This window comes from Myotis lucifugus, unplaced genomic scaffold (assembly GCF_000147115.1).
Source record: "Myotis lucifugus unplaced genomic scaffold, Myoluc2.0 scaffold_1, whole genome shotgun sequence".
Classification (NCBI taxonomy): Eukaryota; Metazoa; Chordata; class Mammalia; order Chiroptera; family Vespertilionidae; genus Myotis; species Myotis lucifugus.
In genome coordinates this window covers 22,968,150-22,990,525 of record NW_005871049.1, presented here as the reverse complement: position 1 = coordinate 22,990,525, position 22,376 = coordinate 22,968,150, and the positions used below count along the sequence as shown (strand labels likewise).

At 38.3% G+C, this 22,376-nt stretch overlaps 1 protein-coding gene across 5 annotated transcripts in view; it reads left to right on the top strand.

Annotated features, from left to right (window-relative positions):
- The window catches only part of KLHL2 (kelch like family member 2), a 72,464-nt gene that overhangs the window by 48,850 nt on the left and 1,238 nt on the right, over positions 1-22,376 (top strand). For 4 of the 5 annotated variants that reach the window (XM_023755276.1, XM_006081822.3, XM_023755283.1 and 1 more), the window contains 6 exons: positions 2,620-2,737; positions 10,205-10,402; positions 10,842-10,943; positions 12,174-12,302; positions 13,776-13,916; positions 21,217-21,360. In XM_023755276.1, coding sequence (XP_023611044.1) covers positions 2,620-2,737; positions 10,205-10,402; positions 10,842-10,943; positions 12,174-12,302; positions 13,776-13,916; positions 21,217-21,360 — 832 coding nt within the window. The remainder of the gene's footprint in view (positions 1-2,619; positions 2,738-10,204; positions 10,403-10,841; positions 10,944-12,173; positions 12,303-13,775; positions 13,917-21,216; positions 21,361-22,376) is intronic. The other variant, XM_023755271.1, reaches the window with a different exon arrangement.

The window sequence follows — 22,376 nt, the reverse complement described above, 5'->3', positions numbered from 1 at the left end:
ATATCCAAGATGAATTCTAAGTATGTAGGTAAGAATGAAACCAAGATTGATTTCTTATGCTTACATATTTCATAGTAATGATAAGTCAAATCAGACCAACTGTGGCATTAGTGCTGAGGAAAGTTTGCAACATTTTGATATCTCTACCACAACAATGACTTAGTACTTTTATATTAGGCTCTGATTCCATGTTCTCATGCTAATTTTCATGGGTGATTTTTTAAATATATGAAACATTAGGTTTGCATCTTCAGTAAACAGTATTGGGATTGCATAAGGCACTCTTGGATTTGGGCATTATAATGAAGAACCATGTATGTTTTGCTACTGGACTGCATTGTTAGCTTCTTTTTCTCTTTGGAATCTGTATTTTTACAAATGCTATAATATTTCTGCATATATTTTTTATGTTTTACTCAGTATTTATTGAGATTTCCAATTGGAAAATTATGGAACTTGATTTTTTTTAGGGGACAGGTTTTTAAACTAATATTTGCTAGGTGAAGAAAATAAAAGAATAAAGTTCAATTGGCCTACACTCAGGATAGTCACTTGAATATGTTTAACTCCCTACCCCTTGCTTTCCTTAAGTATGTCACATTTAGTTTCTCCATACAAACAGGTCTTCCCAAATCTCTATTCCTTTAAATTAGCATAAGTAGTTTGGTGTTTTTCAAATGAGATCAGGTATTTTTTGCAAATAACTGGGGTGTCAAAGTCATGAGTACCTATTTTGATGGTAATAGCGCAGTGATTTTTCACAATTTCTTGATTTCATGCAACTGTCCCTGCTGTCTTGTCTTCCCTTTAAGCATTCTTCCTTGTCTCGGTTATCTCTGATTTCTGAAGTCCCAAAACCTCACCTCAGTTTTCTTCTCTTGGGTGAATGAAGGACAGATATTACTACCATTCTCTGTACTCAGTAGCACATTTTCCCTTCCTTCCTCATTTTGATGTTGCAAAACTGAACTATTACATGGAAATTATGAGCTTCAACTCTTAAGAATCAGGAAATCGAATCAGTATTGTTTCTCAAGGATTATTTTGAAAAGTATTCCCTTCAGAATTTTTTTTTTTGTTAATTTTTATCAGAGATGTTTAACCAAGTCTCTGTAAACTATTGTCTAACCTCCAAGCAGAGTTTAGAAGTTTAAACACAGATCTTTTATAAATCGCTACTTACAGGGTTCATCTTACTGTTGTATTTTACTTCTGATTTTTTCCCTTTGGTGATTGGATAGGGGGGTAAGGCAGACTTTCTTTGTCCATTCTTTTGTCTTCTTTTTAAAACCTTGAAAATTCTTTCTACTCTCCAGTTAATAAATTACTAAATAGGCTTCTTTTTGGAAACGGGATTTACTCTGATTCAGGAATGATGTTTTCTGTGTGTGCATCTTTCTATAGTTCTGAGTTCAGGTAGGTCATGGCTCAGTCAAGGTTGCAGACCTCTCTTTTTTGTATGTGTGACTCATTCCATCTTTTGTTTGTTTGACTTTTTGGTTTCTTTTGAACATCTGTTTTTCCTATCATCGCCTCATCTTTCCCCCAAGGTCCTTTGCCATTCTTTATGGTATTTTATACACAACATCCTTAACTTTTATGTTCTTCTGATTTGAAGGCTGTGTTTTCAGTGTTGCTGAAGTGCCTGCTTGTACTTCAGTAAAGGACAAACACAGTGACTACTAAATTCCATCTATCTCACAAGGTTCCTCCCAGATGCTTTCCCTAAATTCTGATCAGCAGTAGCAGCTAATGCCTATAGTAATTTTGTTCTTTTTGGTCATACATAATTGTATATTGTTCTTGAGTTACCGTATGTGTCTTGTCTCCCATAAGCTCTTGGTAGGTAGAGTCCATGTCTTATATTTCTTGTGTATAATACCTAGCACAGTTTGGACAACTGCAGATGATAGATACTTAGTAAATAGTTGTTGAACTGAGTTAATTTGAAGAAATGTATAGACCTCATTTATTCTTAGCACTAGATTATTGTGCATTCATTCATTCATTATGATTTCTAGTATCTCCATTATCTGTCCTATTGGTTTATTTGGGGGACATCAAGGGAGGTCTCTTGACTTGACACCCCAGGAATCTGTGCTCTCTTGTGAACTCCATCCAATTCAACTTCTCTTTTCCAATAGTTCCCCCTCCCCCTTTTCCATCTTTCTTTTAATACCTGATTGTCTTTGTCACCTCACCTACCCACTAACATACATTTCACTACTGTGTGCTCTCCTAGACTGTGGAGGTCTAATCCCTGATTGTGACAAGGCCAGGATCTGGTTTATAGCAAGCCCTATGACATATTGCAGCCTTGCCAGTGCTGACTGCCTGCTGTTTTTTGGCTTAAATACCGCTTTTGCTTGAAGGATCAGAAACTTATTTTAGTTTCTGAAATCCTTATTTTTGACTAAATGTGCTAAGGAATAGAATGGTAGTTCTAACGTGTGCACCTTTGTTGATGTTTATTAAATGTTGATTAGGTGGGTGTCATCCCCCAGCTCACCCTCCCATCTTCATCCTAACACTCTCCACATCAGTGTCTTTGTAAGACTTTTTAAATCCCGGAATGTGCAATGGTGGTTTGTTCAAGTGCTTACATTTCTGCCCTTCCAGTTGATGGTGGTGGTTGGGGGCCAGGCACCGAAGGCTATCAGAAGTGTGGAATGCTACGACTTTAAAGAAGAACGGTGGCACCAAGTAGCAGAATTGCCTTCCAGGAGATGCCGGGCAGGTAAGCAGTTTCCTACTGCTCGGTCATTGGGAGCTTCTTGCTCAGGCCTTGTTTTATTAATTAGAAGAATCTTTATTAGAAAAGCTTTGATAAAGTGGCTATATGGTTAAACAGTGATTCAGAAGACTCGTACAACTCATTGACGTGAATAGCTGCTCTGCCTGTATTTTTACAAATCTTTCTGATTCTGTAGTATAAGGTGTAGTAGCTAGCAATTTGCTGGGTTTTTTGTTGTTGTTTTTTGAAAATTTACTGGTTTATCCACTTTTTGAAGCTTAAGAATTTACAAGTTGTTTGTAATGGTTCTTACTGTTTCAGAATCACGTGATCACATATAATCTACTTCAGGTCCTGGAGAAATTTTTAAATGGCTGGGAATTTTCTTAATGACTTTTGTTGACATGTTGAGAAAGAATCTTTAGGTTGGGACCTTTAGTTCTAGGAGATTCCCAACTTAGCTATAAGCCACAGTTGCCTTCTTCCCAGCATCCATTTTATAAACATTTGTTAAAATAGACCTTATTTAACAAAACTGTAATCAGAAAAGGCAGTTGCAAACTCTAAGGAGTCTTCCTGAGGCTCAAATTTCGATCCCTTATTCATAGCTCCCATAGCAAAATGAATTCTAAGTGTAATGGAACATTTCTCTTATGGTAGTACTTTAACAATACGTCTTGGAGGTTGCTACATATCAGCATAGAGTTACCACATTCTTTAAGAACTGTCTAATATTTTTTGGGAGGGTATTTGGATGTAGTACAAATTTTACTGTGTTTTAATTGAACATTAAGATTGTTTTTAATATTATGTTATAAACAATGATAAAATGAGTTTCTTATACATACATCATTGTGTACAAATGCTAATATATTAGAGCAAGATAAAACTCTAGAACTGGAATTAAAAAGTATCCTAAGATGATACACCAATTATTATACTGACAGTAAAATATGAAGATACCAGTCTTCTTACATTCCCAACAACACCTTGTCATGAATATTTTGAGCTTCACCAATCTGGTAGGTGAAAAATGTGACCTCATTTTTCTTTGTACTTCTTTTATTATGAGGAAAGTTAAACATCTTTCTGAATTGTCAGCTCATGATTTTTGTCATTTTTTTATTATATTGTTTTATTGATTTGACAGATATATTTCTATGTTAAGGAACATAGCCTTTTTGTTTATCATGTATGCTCTGGATGTTTATTTGTATTAACCTTTTTTCTTTTGACTTGTTATTTTTACCACATAAAATTTTTTATCATTTTATGGAGTCCTGTACATCAGAGTTTTGTCCTAGGATTTAAGAATTTGTTTCTTGTGTAAAAAAGCCTTACTTTAAAGTTATACGTGTATGTGTATTTGTGTGTGTGTTTATACATACATGTTTTTAAAAATACTTTTTGTGTTAAAATAATTTTACACTTACAGAAGAGTTGTAAAGATAGTACAGTGGGATCTGGTATACTCTTTCCCTATCTTATGTAACTGTGAAACAATTACAAAACCAAGAAATCAGTTTTGGTACATTACTGTTAACTAAACTATAGACTTAATTCATATTTAGCAGTTCTTCCATTAATGTTCATAGTGTTTCAGGGTTTCACATTGCATGTTGTTGTCATATATATTTTTTTTAGTCTCTTCTTCTATGTCACATTTCCTTAGTCTTTCCTTGTTTTTCATTCCCTTGATTCTTTTGAAGATATTTTGAAGAATGTCTCTTGCATCGAGGGGAGAGTATTATACTAAGCAAAATAAGCCAGTCAGAGAAGGAATAGTAATAGGACTTGTGTCTTTTATGTCTTCAGGAGATTTTTTTAAAAATATATTTTATTGATTTTTTACAGAGAGGAAGGGAAAGAGATAGAGTTAGAAACATCGATGAGAGAGAAACATCAATTCAGCTGCCTCCTGCACACTCCCTACTGGAGATGTGCCCACAACCAAGGTACATGCCCTTGACCGGAATCGAACCTGGGACCCTTCAGTCCGCAGGCCGACGCTCTATCCACTGAGCCAAACCGGTCAGGGCCTTCAGGAGATTTTTAACATTTTCTTCATATGGTTTCTGTTTGTTCCCTGACAGATTTATTCTTATATATATTTTATCTTTTTAAAATTTTTTAAAATTGATTTCAGAGAGGAAGGGAAAGAGAGAGATAGAAACATCAATGATGAGAGAGAATCATTGATTGGCTGCCTCCTGCACACCCCCTACTGGGAGTGAATCAAGCCCACAACCCGGACATATGCCCTTGGCCGGAATCAAACTTGGGACCCTTTAGTCTGCAGGTCGATGCTCTATCCACTGAGCCAAACCGGCTAGGGCTATGTATTTTATCTTTATTTTTACTGTTAGATATGGCATCTTCCATGATATTTATAATTGGTTTCTTAATTCACATCTTATTCCTGGTTTCAGGAATCAGTTTGTTTTTCATTGCACCATAAGTCATTGAACTGGACCCATTCCAAAGTGTACTGTTCATGAGTAAATTTCACCCTAATTATGTCATCAGGCCCACACCTCCTTCACATCAGATCTGATGCCCTTTAACTATAATCTTGACCAGACTACTCCCTGGGAGCTTCAGTTCCCTGTAACTTTGGGGAAACTAGTTCTTCTAGTTCAAACAACTCTCCACCCAGAATGTTTGGGGGGGCGGCGGGGTGTGTGAATTTCACATCATAGATTGATTCATTTATTTATTTTTCCTTGTCACTTGCTAAGCATACCATACTGTCACTAAGATATGATAGATTTTTATTTTCTTTTGTTTGTAGAGAAAATAAAATATTTCAGTGGCCCAGATTCACAGTGAACATTCCCTGGTGTTACTTATGATTTTGGATATAAAACATTTTTGTGCTGAAATATGCTGCTTGCTTTGTCACTGCTGACTAGTCCCCAGGCTCTCGCAGGAGCTCTTCCGCATTTCCTGCTATCGGGGGTGCTCAGGAAGTCTAGTGGCTATCCTTAATCATTTGCTAGTTCTCTGCCTACCTAAATCATGCGTTGCCCACAGCTCCCCTCAGACACTCCCGATTTACCTGAAAATGGCCTGAGTATTCATTTCCAGATTGAACCAGGGACTGAAAAGTCATTTCTTTCCCTGACAGGGAGCTGTCAATGCGCAGCTTTATTTGAATTTTGAAGTCTTTTTTGTTTCCCTTTATTGTTAAGGTATTACATATGTGTCCTTATCCCCACATCCCCCCCCCCCCACTCGTGCCCTCACCCCCCAGGTGTCTATGTCCATTGGTTAGGCTTATATGCATGCATACAAGTCTTTTGGTTGATCTCTCCCCCTTACCCCTACACTCCCCTGCCTTCCCTCTGAGGTTTGAGGGTCTGATCAATGCTTCTCTGTCTCTAGATCTGTTTTTGTTCATCAGTTTATGTTGCTCATTATATTCCACAAATGAGTGAGATCATGTGATATTTATCTTTCACTGACGGGCCTATTTCGCTTAGCATAATGCTCTCTAGTTCCATCCATGCTGTTGCAAATGGTAAGAATTCCTTCTTTTTTACCATAAGCATGGTATTCCATTGTGTAGATGTACCACAGTTTTGTTTTGTTTTCTTTTTTATAATTTTTTTATTGTTTAAAGTTTTATATAAGTCTCCTTTTCCCCCAATTGACCCCCTTCCCCAGCCATTCCCACCTTCGGCAAGCCTCCACCACCCCAGAGTCTGTGTCCATTGGTTATGCTAATATGCATGCGTACAAGTCTTTTGGTTGCTTTCTAACCCCCTTCCCCCTCCCGCCATTTGTCTCTGGATCTATTCTTGTTCATCAATTTATGTTGATCATTATATGCTACATATGCGTGAGATCATGTGATATTTATCTTTCTCTGACTAGGTTATTTCACTTAGCATAATGCTCTCCAGTTCCATCCATGCTGTTGCAAATGGTAAAAGTTTCTTCTTTTTTATAGTGGCATACTATTCCATTGTGTAGATGTACCACAGTTTTCTAATCCATCCATCCAGTGATGGGCACTTAGGCTGTTTCCAGATCTTAGCTATGGTGAATTGTGCTGCTATGAACATAGGGGTGCATATATCCTTTCTGATTGGTGTTTCTAGTTTCTTGGAATATATTCCTAGAAGTGGGATTACTGGGTCAAATGGGAGTTCCATTTTTAACTTTTTGAGGAAACTCAATACTGTCTTCCACAGTAGCTGAACCAGTCTGCATTCCCACCAGCAATGCAGGAGGATTCCTTTTTCTCCACACCCTCGCCAGCACTTGTCATTTGTTGATTTGTTGATGATAGCCATTCTGACAGGTGTGAGATGGTATCTCATTGTTGTTTTGATTTGCATCTCTCGGATGATTAGTGACTTAGAGCATGTTTTCATATGTCTCTGGGCCTTCCTTATGTCCTCTTTCAAAAAGTATCTATTTAGGTCCATTGCCCATTTTTTTGATTGGGTTGTTAATCTTCCTTTTGTTAAGTTGTATGAGTTCCCTGTAAATGTTGGAGATTAAACCCTTATCGGTGATAACATTGGCAAATAGGTTCTCCCATGCAGTGGGCTTTCTTGTTATTTTGTTGATGGTTTCTTTTGCTGTGCAGAAGCTTTTTATTTTGATGTAGTCCCATTTATTTTCTCTTTAGTTTCCATTGTCCTAGGAGCTGTGTCGGTGAAGATACTGCTTTGGTATATGTCTGAGATTTTGCTGCCTGTGGATTCCTCTAATATTTTTATGGTTTAAGTCCTTTATCCATTCTATTTTTGTGTATGGTGTAAGTTGGTGGTCTAGTTTCATTTTTTTGCATGTATCTGTCCAATATTCCCAGCACCATTTATTGAAGAGACTGTCTTGACTCCGTTGTATGTTCTTGCCTGCTTTGTCAAATATTAATTGAGCATAGTGGTTTGGGTCGATTTCTGGGTTCTCTATTCTATTCCATTGGTCTATATGTCTGTTCTTGTGCCAGTACCAGGCAGTTTTGAGAACAGTGGTTTTGTAATACAGCTTGATATCTGGTATTGAGATCCCTCCTACTTTGTTCTTTCTCAGGATTGCTGCAGCTATTCGGGGTCTTTTTTTAATTCCAGGTGAATTTTTGGAGAGTTCGTTCTAGATCTGTGAAGTAGGCCGTTGGTATTTTAATGGGGAGTGCACTGAATCTATAGTTTGCTTTGGATAGTATGGACATTTTAATGATGTTAATTCTACCAATCCATGAAGACGGTATGTTCTTCCATTTGTTTATGTCTTCCTCTCTCTCCTTTTTCAGTGTTCTATAGTTTTCCAAGTACAAGTTTTTTACCTCCTTAGTTAAGTTTATTCCTAGGTATCTTTTTTTTTTTGGTGCGATGGTAAATGGGATTGTTTTTTCAGTCTCTCTTTCTGTAAGTTCACTTTTGGTATATAGAAATGCCATGGTGTTAATTTTGTATCCTGCTACATTGCCGAATTAATTTATTAAGTCTAATAATTTTTTGATGGAGTCTTTAGGGTTTTCTATGTACAGTATCAGGTCATCTGCGAATAATTCAGTTTTACGTCTTTTCCAATTTGGATACCTTTTATTCTTTTTCTTGTCTAATTGCTATGGCTAGCACTTTCAGTACTATATCGAACAGGAGTGGTGAGAGTGGGCATCCCTGTCTCATTCCTGTTCTTAGGGGAAATGGTTTTAGTTTTTGCCCATCGAGTATGATGTTGGCTGTAGGTTTGTCATATAAGGCTTTTATTATGTTGAGGTATGATCCCTCTATTCCCATTTTGCTGAGGGTTTTTATCAAGAAAGGGTGTTGGATTTCGTCAAATGCTTTTTCTGCATCAATTGATTATGACTATGTGATTTTTATCTCTCAATTTGTTTATGTGATGTATCATGTTTATTGATTTGCGGATATTGTACCATCCTTGCATCCCTGAGAGAGATCCTACTTGGTCATGGTGTATAATCTTTCTGATGTAATGCTGGACCTGATTTGCTAGAATTTTGTTGAGGATTTTGGCATCTATGTTCATGAGTCTTGATGGCATATAAAGGACTGCACATCCATGTAATTTAGGGGGCTGGGGAGAAAAAGCACCAGATGGTAAGACAGTAGAGAGTAGTGGTGCACACCCTACCTGACCACATCATATGAAACACTGAGCTAGTGAAACACTTAGCACTGGTGATTCCTGTTTTCTCCGCTGGATTGAGAGAACTGGGAGGCACAGTGCCTGCTCTCAAGCTGGGCCAGCAACATAAACATTATAGAATTTAAGAACAACAAAAATTTGAATAATTTAAAGCAATGATATTGCAGGCTGTATAAGATTTATTAAACTTAAAATAGGTGTATTTGCTCTAGGGGTTCAGGAGCTATAGGTAATCCTTCAGGCACAAGTGGTTGGGGATGGCCTCATAGAGATTGTGGAACTTTCACTGGGGCTTGAACTTGAAGATCACAAAGTGAGAGGCACTTGTCAGATAAGGACAACAGCAAGAAAAAGCTCAGGAAGTGGAAAGGTGGTTGAAAACTTTAGCGATGTGGTTTCTCTGTCCAGAGATCACCTAACATCTCATTAGCCCCAGGGATCAGCACACTTTTTCTTACAGAATCAGAGAGTTTGTGGGTTATATGGTCTCTGCTACAATTACTAAAATGTCTCTATAGTGTGAAAACAGACATATACACTATATAAATGAATGGGTAGGTCTGTGTTCCAATAAAGCTTTATTTATGGATGCTGAAACTTTAATTTCATATAATTTTTTATGTGTCATAGAACATTCTTTTTTTAAAATTGTTTTTCAACCATTTAAATATGTAAAATCATTCTTAGCTCCTGGGTTCTACTGAAATAGCCTACAGGATGTAACTTACTAACTCCTGATTTAGCCCACTACAGGACAAACTGGGAGCACGTTCTGCAAATTAAGTATAGACATATAGAGTAGAAGATTCAAAATTTGAAAGTGATGGGAGAAGTACACAGGTTAGAGGAGTTGGCTCAATTTTTAAGTCTGTAAATAAGTCTTTGAAAAAGCCTAGAGTCAAAATAGGACCTCAGCTGATGCCACTGCATTTTTTAAAAATACATTTTTATTGATTTCAGAGAGGAAGGGAGAGGGAGAGAGAGAAACATCAATGATGAGAGAGAATCATTGATCGACTGCCTCCTGCACAGCACCTACTGGGCTGATTGAGCCTGCAACCCTGGCGTGTGCTGTGACCGGGAGTTGAACCCTGACCTCCTAATTCGTAGGTCGACGCTCAACCTGCCAGGCTCATTGCATTTTAATAATCTTAGAAAGGAGGACCGTTTAGTCATTATGTAGTCTTGCTAATGAATAGCATTTCTTAGGACCTATTCAGTCAGGATTCTCTTATGAATAACTTATTCTAATAACAGCTGTAGACATATTGAAAGCCGTCTTTAGGTAGTGGTGGTAGTGTGGTCACACAGTCATCATTAACTGCTGTATTTCTTTTGCAGGCATGGTCTACATGGCTGGGCTGGTTTTTGCTGTCGGTGGCTTTAATGGTTCCTTACGAGTCCGCACTGTGGATTCCTACGACCCCGTGAAAGATCAGTGGACCAGTGTTGCTAACATGCGAGACCGGAGAAGCACTTTGGGGGCTGCTGTATTAAATGGATTGTTATATGCTGTGGGAGGCTTTGATGGGAGTACAGGTGATTTCCTTTTCATTTTTTTTTACATTGATGTTAGAATTAATATTGTGATCACACTTACAGAGCGAATCATGGCACAATTAGGAGATATCTGAGCATTTTAACAGGTATTATAAAGCTAAGTTTAAAAATTCTATCAAGAATTTCTTTAAGTGATATGAGTGGTAAGTATGTAATATTTCCTTCTATGCATTAGTATTAGTCATCTCACTAAGTTTAAAAAGCTAATAAATGTTAGTAGCTTGGGTAGGAGCCCTCTGGAAAAGAAGTCATTCCTATTTATCGCTTAATCGATATGTTGACATTCCATCATTTTTCTCTTTTAATTTTAACCCAGTTTCACATACCTGAACTATTGTTCCCTAGCAACATATATATAAAAGAACAATCACTTTACATTTTTCTAGAGGAGGAAATGAAGAGCACTGTTTCGTTGTAGGTTTATCATCTGTGGAAGCATATAACATAAAGTCTAACGAGTGGTTTCACGTGGCTCCCATGAACACGAGGAGGAGCAGTGTTGGCGTCGGCGTTGTTGGAGGTAGGTGCAGACTTTTCCTGCAGGTGAGCATTTTCAGGTACATGTGGCTTCTTGGTTGTTAGGAGCGGTTCTTCCAATAATCTAAACACCAGTCTCTAAATGGGCAAGCAAGTGATCATTTAAAAGGGAACGTAGTGTTGTAAAATTTTAATTATCCTTTAAAAATTAGCTTGTCTATATAGCCTATATAAGACCCTCCCATGCCCACTCTAGCCCCTCTTACGCCCTCACACCCTCTGTCTCTCCCTCTTCTTCTTTCCTCCCTTCTCTGTCTCTTTGCATATGGAACCTATATAAAACTGTTAGCTGATATTAATGCAATTGTTTGGGAGAACAAGTCAGATGGCATATATACAAAATTCTATATCTAGAGAAGGGCTGTTTAACGTTTAAGGGATGGGTTGCCACAATTATTTATTTCTACTTTGTCCCCCAGCGGAGTTTAAGAAAGGCTGTATTTTTGGTGTGATTTTTCCCCCTCTTGGGTAAATTTGTGGGTTGCCATGCCCTCCCCACAATGGATATAATTCTTTGCAATAACTTTTTTTTCTTTAGCAGCTTATTGAAAGATAAATTACATTATACAATTCATCCATTTAAAGTGTGCAATTCAGCATGTATCCATCACAATTCATTTTAGAACATTTTTATTACCCCCAAAAGCATCCCTACCCCCCTTAACTGTCACCTTCATCCTCTCCAGCTGTCAGCAACCACTACTCTGTTTTCTGTCTCTATATAAATTTTCCATTTCTGGACATTTCGCAGGATTTGGTCCTTTGTGACTGGCTCCTCTGACTTAGCACAATTTTCAGGGTTCATTTGTGCTATAGCATTTACTGGTACCTCATTTCTTTTTGTTGCCAAATAATATTTTATTGTACACTGTTACTAACTCTTGGTTTAACTTTTTTAATTTACTAAGATAACTTTGACATTTAATTTTTTTCCAGGGTGTTGTTCACTTACCAAATAGTGTTATCCAAAGATAAAAGGAGAGTACTTTCTGTTCTGTGTGTCAGATTATTTATGAAAATGTTAAATTAATGTAATAATATATACTAGTACTCTGCAGATCTTCATAATATGATTTGGTAACTCTACATGTCACCATTAGGCAAATCAGTAACACTTTAAAGGGAAACTGCTACCATGGAGGAAAATATATTATCTTCTGACTTGAAAAAAAGCTCTGTCTGAATATGGCTTTCTTTGTGATCCCGTGTTTAGGTTTGCTGTATGCCGTAGGGGGTTATGATGGAGCTTCACGCCAGTGTCTCAGCACCGTCGAATGCTATAATGCTGCAACAAACGAGTGGGCCTATATAGCAGAAATGAGTACCAGGCGGAGCGGAGCAGGTGAACAGGAACCTCATTTAGCAATTGAGGTCGAAAATGATGGAAAAGAGTTAAACAAGTGAAATGATTCACTGACATATCTTTATGTTTTCAGAAAATATATACTGATTCTAATGACATTGTTAAAGTGTCTTTTGAATTACACAGGTAGTGGTAGGTAGCTGCACTTAAATGTCACTTTGTAAAATTTCTAAGTGCTATATTAAAGGCTTCTTCTTCTCTGTTTCAGTTAATTATTTACATTGTTTGGCATTTCTTTTAGTTGTTTTTTTTTTAGTGCTCATTGAGGAACTTGCTTCATAATCAAGGCTCTTCATATCCATTTCTTTTTCTTCTTTTTAAAAAAATATATTTTATTGATTTTTTTACAGAGAGGAAGGGAGAGGGATAGAGAGTTAGAAACATCGATGAGAGAGAAACATTGATCAGCCGCCTCCTGCACACTCCCTACTGGGGATGCGCCTGCAACCAAGGTACATGCCCTTGACCGGAATCGAACCTGGGACCCTTGAGTCCGCAGGCCAACGCTCTATCCACTGAGCTAAACTGGTTAGGGCATCTTCATACCCATTTCTTACAAATTTTGTACTTTAATACTTATTATGTAAAATTTCCCAGGGTTGAGAGACTAAAGAAAGAGGTTGATAATCCAACAGTACGCATTTATTAAGGGGGGTACATACAAGGTGTGTCTTGGGCTGCAGCAAGAGGACCTGGATACCCTCCCTGCCACATGGCAGGTGCTAAGGGGTTATATAGGACAGGGCAGGATGGATAGGGTGACTGGGGCATGACCTACCCCTGGTAAGGAGAAAATGCTTTACATGTTTGCCTGGGGTGGGGCACAGACATGTTTCAAGAAGCAGCACTTTTGGGGTGTAAGGGAGGGGTCAGCAGTCCCTGAAGGAATTTACGAGAAGTAATCTTCTGACTAGAGGGTCCAACATCAGTCACCTCAGGGAACAGTCTCTCCTCAATAGTACTGGTTTGCTTTTATCATGAAAGTTGTTTTCAAAATGATTAATGGCCTCTCTTTTTAGAATAATAGTTCTTATTGTAATTCTCATTTGTCCACTTTTATTTATTTCCCTTTTTTTAGGTTGTATACTTTTAATATCCACTTTAAAAGAATATCCACTTACTTTTACTATGAAGAATAATTTCAAAAATTTTAGTTACAAGTCATTTGAATAAACCCTAATATGGCCCTAACCGGTTTGGCTCAGTGGATAGAGCGTCAGCCTGTGGACTGAAAGGTCCCAGGTTCGATTCCAGTCAAGGGCATGTACCTTGGTTGCGGGCACATCCCCAGTTGGGGGTGTGCAGGAGGCAGCTGATCGATGTTTCTCTCTCATCGATATTTCTAACTCTATCCCTCTCCCTTCCTCTCTGTAAAAAAATCAAAAAATATATATATTAAAAAAAACCTAATATGCTATAAATTTATTGCTCCTTTTATTCTATATTTTATAGGTGTTGGTGTGTTAAACAACTTATTGTATGCTGTAGGGGGTCATGATGGCCCTTTAGTGCGAAAAAGTGTTGAAGTGTATGATCCTACCACCAATACATGGAGACAGGTTGCAGACATGAACATGTGCAGGAGAAATGCAGGTATCTGTCTAGTTCACAATTGTAAAACTTATATGAATTGTATTTACAGTTGTATAGTATCCCCGTGTGTTTCCATTGTTCTTTTATTGTTCTGGGTTTTCTAATTGACTAGGTCTTTAAAGGCAGAATCTTCTGTAATAATCCTATATACTGAATGCTTAGTATAGGGTCTAGCTAGAACGTAGCAGGTTGTTGTAACATGTCAGTTAACTTACTTTCTCTTAGTGGCTATTTTTGGTGATGAATGTAGAGACTAAATTAGAAGAAGAGCCCTCTTTATTTGACATTGAATTCACTCATTCTTTTTTTTTTTAATTCTTTATTAGTTAAGGTATTACAAATGTGTCCTCATCCCCTCCATTAAACCCCCATCCTCCCCCCAGCCCCCGAATTCACTCATTCTTACCACAAACATTTTTGAGTGCCTACCATGTATCACGTACTACAAAACCCAGTTCTTAGGAAATTTAATCTAGTTGAGTAACTATTCATACCAGATTAAAAAGCTAATATTTATCTGAATCTGGAGGGAAGCCCAAAGAAGCTAACCCTAATCTAATACAGTTCAGGATTTCTATGAAGTGGAAAAGCTAAAACAACAACAAATAATTTTAAGAAAACTGAGGTCTTCAAGATTAGGAAACTGCCGGGAGCCGGTCCATCCTTGCTGTTTCAAGGGACCTGGCATATATGGCCTACTGTTCTTAATATGTTTGCTCACCTTCTTGGCGCTATGTGTTTTAACCAAGGTCACCTCTCCGAGAAAGGTTGTTTCCCCAGGTAGGAATTTTTCCCTGAAGTTAGGGAGGGGATAAAACCCCTTAACTAAGTGCCAGGCGGGTAGTTAATCACTTTAACTACAAACAATCACGCTTAAGCTACATAATCTTTACTCCCTGGAATGGAGATAAGAAACGCCCTAACCTTTGGAATAGAGATTGATAGGATTGGAATCAACTGGTATAAATACAGATGTAACAAGACAACAGCACACAGAACCTAGAGACAGAACCTAGCAAGAAAACATGGCAAGAGAACCTGACTAGAACCTGGCGACAGAACCTGACTGGAGATCCGGGCTAGAACTTGGCTGGAGAACCTAGACAGAACCTGGCTGGAGAACCTGGCAAGAGAACCTAGAAACAGAACCTAGCGAGAGAACCTGGCTGAAGAACCTAGAGACAGAACCTGGATAGAACATGGCAAGAGAACCTGACTAGAACCTGGAGAACCTGGCTGGAGAACCTAGCAAGAGAACATGGACACAGAACCTGGCTGGAGATCCTGACCAGAACTTGGCTAGAGAACCCAACTATGCTGATCAACTGAATGCTACCTTCATGTCCTTCCTTCTTCACCTATTCCGTCCACACCTTTGGGGACCCCTGGACCTGCTGGGGTTGGACCCCAGCATCTGGCGCCCGAAGAGATCCTAGACAGAACTTGGCTGGAGAACCTAGAGACACAACCTAGAGACAGAACAGAGAGAGAGAACATGGACATAGAACTTGGCTGGAGAACCTAGCGAGAGAACATGGTAAGAGAACCTAGACAGAACCTGGCTGGAGATCCTGGCTAGAGATCCTGGCTAGGCTGCTGATCAACTGAACGCTGCCTCCATGTCATTCCTTCTTTGCCGACTCCGTCCACACCTTTGGGGACCCCTGGACCTGCTGGGGCAGGACCCCAGCATCTGGCGCCCGAACAGGGACCCCCTAGGTAAGCGCCCCACACTCGGGACGGATAGGACTCCACCGTAGGAAGAAGGTGGATAGTCTTTGCCGACTCCGTCCACACCTTTGGCAACCCCTGGAACAGGATTCCCCTAGGTAAGCGCCCCCCCTTGAGAACCCCCACACTCGGGACGGATAGGACTCCACCAGGGTGCTGCAGACCCCCCTATAGAGGATAAGTAGGGTAAGAAGGTGGATAGTACAGAATTTAGATTGAGAAGATGTGCCATACTGAGTCCAAAGAAAGAAGACTCTGTATAGATCTTTAAATTGAGAAGATGTGCCATACTGAGTCTAAAGAAAAAAGACTCCGTATTGATCTTTTTTAACACATATGCTTGCTAGCAGAGGAGTTAAGGTTACGCCCAGTCAGACGGAACGTTTTATACAAGAAGTATGTCCATGCTTTTCTGAGGAAGGAAAGGTAAATGTAAAGGCATGGGAGAAGGTAGGCCCAAGGAGCCTTATCCTTAACCCCACTGCAGCCTTTCCACCCCGGAAAAGTGCAGGATTGGAAAGTTCTCCCTGGGGTGATAGATCAGGACTCAGGTAATAGCGGAAAGTGCCAATCCTATTCTTAAAATGGATACAAGAGAGCATTTGGGGTTTTTCTTTTTAATGCCTGCTTTGGATTGAGTAAATGCATTACGTGTGTCACCACAATGGACCCAGAGAAGCTCCTTGTCCCATCGTTCCAAAGACTTAGAGTTGCTCCGATGACAAAAAAGCAGAAAAAAGAAGAAAAGAAAGGCTATGCAAGGGACTGAGGTGCCAACATGGGGTCAGCTGAAGAAGTTAACAACTGAGGCCCAACAGATGGTAGAAAAGCAAGAAGTGGAAGCTACTCTCTCAGCCAAGTCCGAGGACTCTGAGTAAATCAGCAAAAGAAACTTTCATTTAGCAGAAACTCACTTATTTCGTCAAATGGAAAGACTTACTTACAGGAGCCTGGAAGGGACCTGATGCACTTTTAACCTGGGGGAGAGGAGATGCTTGTATATTTCCACAGGATGCAGACTCACCTGTGTGGATTCCAGACCATCTAATCTTACCTTATGTCACACCACCCTCCGTCTCCTCCTCCTCCTCCTCCCTGGTATCATCCATATCGTCCGACCCAGAGGGCACAGCTGACTCCTCCCCGGACACCGACACCACCATCAAGCACGGCCCTGATGGACCCTTTGATGCAGCCCTTCAACTCGCTGACGCTTCAGGAAGCCCGTCGCCAGTGACGCCGCCCGCTAGCCAGACCAACAAAGACAATCAAACCAACAACTTGAGGACAGCTGAAATCCCTTGACTGAAGAGGCCGGCAACCTTCTACAGGAACGGGGCTCCTTGTGCGCTCCATCCACTATGTTTATAGCTATGCTCACTGTCATTGCTTGCCAGTCTTCTTCCGAGTCTTAAACGGCCCAATCTGAGAGGTGGCCACTGATTTGCATGCGCTATCATTTAAAAAATAAAAAAAGGGGAATTTGCCGGAAGCCGGTCCATCCTTGCTGCTTGACACAGTCGCTGCAGGAAAGAAACATCTGCACAGCATATGTTTCAAGGGACCTGGCGTATATAGCATACTGCTCTTAATATGTTTGCTCCCCTTCTTGGCACTATGTGTTTTAACCAAGGTCACCTCTCCGAGAAAGGTTGTTTCCCCAGGTAGGAATTTTTCCCTGAAGTTAGGGAGGGAATAAAACCCCTTAACTAAGTGCCAGGTGGGTAGTTAATCACTTTAACTAAGAACAATCATGCTTAAACTACATAATCTTTACTCCCTGGAATGGAGATAAGAAACGCCCTAACCTTTGGAATAGAAATTGGCAGGATTAAAATCAACTGGTAGAAATACAGATGTAACAAGACAACAGGAGACAGAACCTAGAGACAGAACCTAGACACAGAGACAGATCCTAGACAGAACCTAGAGACAGAACCTAGAGACAGGACTTGGCTGGAGATCCTGCACAGAACCTAGAGACAGATCTTGGCCAGAGAACCTAGACAGAACATGGCAGGAGGACCTGGACAGAACCTGGCTAGAACTTGGCTGGAGAACCTAGACAGAACCTGGCTGGAGATCCAAGACAAAACCTGGCTGGAGAACCTAACCAGAACTTCGCTGGAGATCCTGGACAGAACCTGGCTGGAGATCCTGGATAGAACCAAGCGAGAGAACCCAACCATGCTGGTCAACTGAATGCTGCCTCCATGTCATTCCTTCTTCGCCGACTCCGTCCACACCTTTGGGGATCCCTGGACCTGCTGGGGTTGGATCCCAACAGGAAACTAACTCCTTGAAAAGAAAATCCATGGAAGGGAAATGGAAAATAGATTCAGGAAAGCCAGTCTTTTGGGAAATGCCATTATCTTCATGCCATTTCCCATAGTCCAAAAATATGTTCCTGATGAATCTCAAACTCACTGTATACCATTAGATGATGTTGCAAGATGCAGGCCCCACACCCTCCAAAATGCTCTTCTTTATTACTCCTTAATTTAACTGTGATTACTATGGGGAACTAAATACAGATGACTGCAAGGACTGTCAACAACAGTGAACTTGCACCTCATTCACTCATTAGTATTTGGTAATGTCCTAGAAACCTTTCTATGTCCTAGAAACCTCTCAGCTATAGATAGTCCAGACTCATGGCCCACAGATCTGGGCCATAGGTAGAATGAGTGCTTGACCCCAGTATATATTGTTAGAAAAATCAAAGTAATATGTGCACATGCCTTCCCTAGATTAGGACATATATTTGCAATTTGAACTTTCATTATTTTCTTGAAGGTTGGAATAATCTTATTATTTTCCTCTACTCATGTTGTATTTTCAAATCAAAATAAGATCATTTCTGCTAGCCAGGAGAATAAGGACATACTGTGTAGAGCAATCATTGCCCTGCTCTTGCTTTTCAAATATTTGAACTACTTTAAAATGGTATGAATTTACTTCCTGTCAAGAGACTAGAGTAGTAACACAATTTAGTGTTAGTAGGGAAGATTCACTCCATTTTCACAGATTGCTAGTACACTTCTAAATGCTGTATATGGAGTTGGCTCATTATTTTGTTAATATAAAAATCTGTAAACACCTGTTAATTATACCAGTAAAACTACCTATGGAACTACAAAGACCAGTGTGTGAGCATTCTTCTGGATTTTTTGATGCCCTTTAGTACTAGTTCATAATGGCTCTAAATCTTGTTTAGAATTATTAAATACACTTTATAAAAATATGGAAATAAAGGTGTTTATCTTTTAACTTAGCAATTTTTTGGGGTAAAAATTTATATTAAGAAAATAGTTGTGGGGGGTAATGTAGTGATAAGGACACATATGTAATAACTTAATAAAGAAATTTAAAAAAATAGTTGCACAAGGATTGAAAAAAGTATGCAAGAGAGGCCCTTATTCATTGCAACATCATTGATAAGAGCAAAAAAAAAAAACTAAGAATAACAATATCCATTACTAAAAAATTATTTTTGATGTTCATCAAAGACAATTAATAAAATTATGGTATTATCATACATGGAGTACTAAGCAGTCACTTAAAATTATGGAGATCTATATTTATTAACTTGGGTAGATGTCCAAGGTATATTGTTTGGAGGAAATGGGTGAGTAATAAAGTAGCATGTGTATTATGAGCTACTTTGGGATTTAATACAAGTGTGTGAGTATTTATGCATAGAAAACAGTTGGTAAGAGATCACAATTTCATGGTCATTATTCTAAGTGGTATAGGATTAGAGGTGATCTTTTTTTCTTTATACTTTTTTAGATGTTTTAAATTCTTGCAAAAAAACAACCCATGAGTTATCTAATAATAATGAAATAAATAATATTGCTCTCCCTTTTTGAAGGAGATAAAATAGTTAACCAGTGAGTATAGTAATTAAAATTTAGAATCATTTTTATCTTCTACTAAAACATAGGGTATCCAAAAATATGTATACATACTTTGAATGATTATAAAGTCAGTGTTTATTAACATACAGTTCATTTTCAAAATTTGAAAGAATCCACAGAAGTGAATAATATTTTTGTCAACAAACTGATGACCCTTCTGGTCCAGGCACTGCTATAATGCGAAGCAATGTTATAGCAAACATCAAGAATCATTTCTTTGGGTATTTGTATGCCCTCAAATTCATCAACTGTTGCTAGTTTTGTACCATAAACTTTATCTTTTATGTATCCCCATAAAAAAGTCTAGTGGATAAATTTTATTTGTTCAAAGCTTAGTCTGGCTTCTCCCATTATTTCAAATCAGTTAAACATGAAAAGGAGTGAAAATTGAGTTATCAGCTGTTAAAGTGTGTATACACCCTATGTCCCCAAAAATTGTCTACACACTTTGTAATTATAAAGGCATTGTTAGTACTTGAATTGCATTTCGTGTAGCATTTTAGGATGAATTTCCTTTGTTCAAAGCTTAGTCTAGCTGAAAAGAAAAAAATATCAATTGAGTCATCAGCTATTAAAGTGTATATACATGTTTTTTAGGATACCCTTTACAATTTTTCCTTAGGTTTCCCTAACAAGTTGATTTTGAGTTACTAAACTTATTTGACCTTAATTTTTTTCTTTTTAATAATAAAATGTGGATTAACCTAGTTTCTAACCTATAAAGTAAGATTATTGTGAAGATTAAATAAAGTAATGCAAAAATAAAGCAGCTAGCCCTAGCCGGTTTTGCTCAGTGGATAGAGCATGGGCCTGCGGACTGAAGGGTCCCAGGTTTGATCCCCGTCAAGGGCTCATGCCTGGGTTTCGGGCTTGATCCCCAGGAGGGGGTGTCCAGGAGGCAGCCAATCAGTGATTCTCATTATTGATGTTTCTAGCCCTAGCCGGTTTTGCTCAGTGGATAGAGCATGGGCCTGCGGACTGAAGGGTCCCAGGTTTGATCCCCGTCAAGGGCTCATGCCTGGGTTTCGGGCTTGATCCCCAGGAGGGGGTGTCCAGGAGGCAGCCAATCAGTGATTCTCATTATTGATGTTTCTATCTCTCCCTCTCCTTCCTATCTGAAATCAATAAAAATTAAAAAACAAACACAAAAACATAAAAAAGAGACAAAAGAAACAACAAATCTGAAATTTAAAAAAATAAAGCAGCTACTGCATAAATGACACAGTAGGAGCTTAGAAGTGGTATTAGACTCCCATATAAAAATAATTCCTGCCCTAACTGGTTTGGCTCAGTGGATAGAGCATCAGCCTGTGGACTGAAGGGTCCCAGGTTCGATTCCAGTCAAGGGCATGTACCTTGGTTGGGGGCACATCCCCAGTGGGGGGTGTGCAGGAGGCAGCTGATCGATGTTTCTCTCTCATCGATGTTTCTAACTCTCTATCCCTCTCCCTTCCTCTCTGTAAAAAATCAATAAAATATATTTAAAAAAATAAAAATAAAAAATAAAATTAAAATAATTCCTTATCCACCATCTTCTTTTCTTGCCTCCTTTAAGAAAGTGTCACTGGATCACCTCACCAAATGTGTAGGGATATTCATATTCGTCTAAATTTTTAAAATAATTGCTTTTTTCTCTAATTTTTTAAAAGGCGTTTGTGCTGTCAATGGTCTGTTATATGTAGTTGGAGGGGATGATGGCTCCTGTAACTTGGCATCGGTAGAATATTATAACCCAACAACTGATAAATGGACAGTTGTGTCATCTTGTATGAGCACAGGGAGAAGTTATGCAGGTAATAATTGTTTACTTTTCTTACAGTCTTCTATTACAATATAAAAAATTACACCATTATGATTTTTACATTAAGAATGTTACAAGAAGAAAGTCTTTTCTCAAAGTATATTTTATTTCTTGTTCTTAAAACAATATTGGATGTGTATTTTCTGAAATAAAGCAATGATATTCTTTTATCATTCTACAATCATTTATATTTGAAATTACAAATCTTTCCATTGCGGGATCATATACTAAAACTTAACATGGCTAATATCTGTATGCAGTGGAGTGGAATTCACTATGTAGCGAGGCTTTCATTACTCAGCTACACAAGAAATTTGACCCCTACAACATCCTGGCAGGGCTTGTGTGATAGGATTATAGTGAGGCTGTGAAATAATTTTTCTTACTTAGAATAGCACTGGTTAAATTTTAAAATATAATTTTGGTCCATGCTCTTAGTAAGAGAAATGGTAATTCTCTTTATTAAATATATTGAAGAGTCTTCAAAACTGTATGTTACATATTAATTACTCTGATGGTAGGAATTTATATCACTTTAAATATTAGAATGTTTCAATAACATTGTAATATTGATCCAGTTGTGGTGAAAAAAGTTTATACTAATTAACCATCACTACTGTTTATGTATCATCCAAAACAACATCTAATAGAACTATATACAATAACATGACTGAAAATTAGGAAATTTTTTGAAAGTTTCATTGAGATATAACTGACATAGAATAAATAGCATATATTTAAGCATACAATTTTATTAGTTTTGACATATGTATATACCCATGAAATCAATATCACAGTCAAAATAATGAAAATAAGTATTAATCACCCCTGAAAGTTTCTTTGTGCCCCTTTGGGTATTAGGTGGATTTTAGTGTTTTCTGAGTAAAATTATTTTTCCTTAATTGTAACTGCAAAGAGCAAAAGAGTAATCTGGATTAAATAGTCTGACGTTTTGGTCTATAACTAAACAAATCTCACTGCAATTTAAATTAAAATGATAGTACTTTT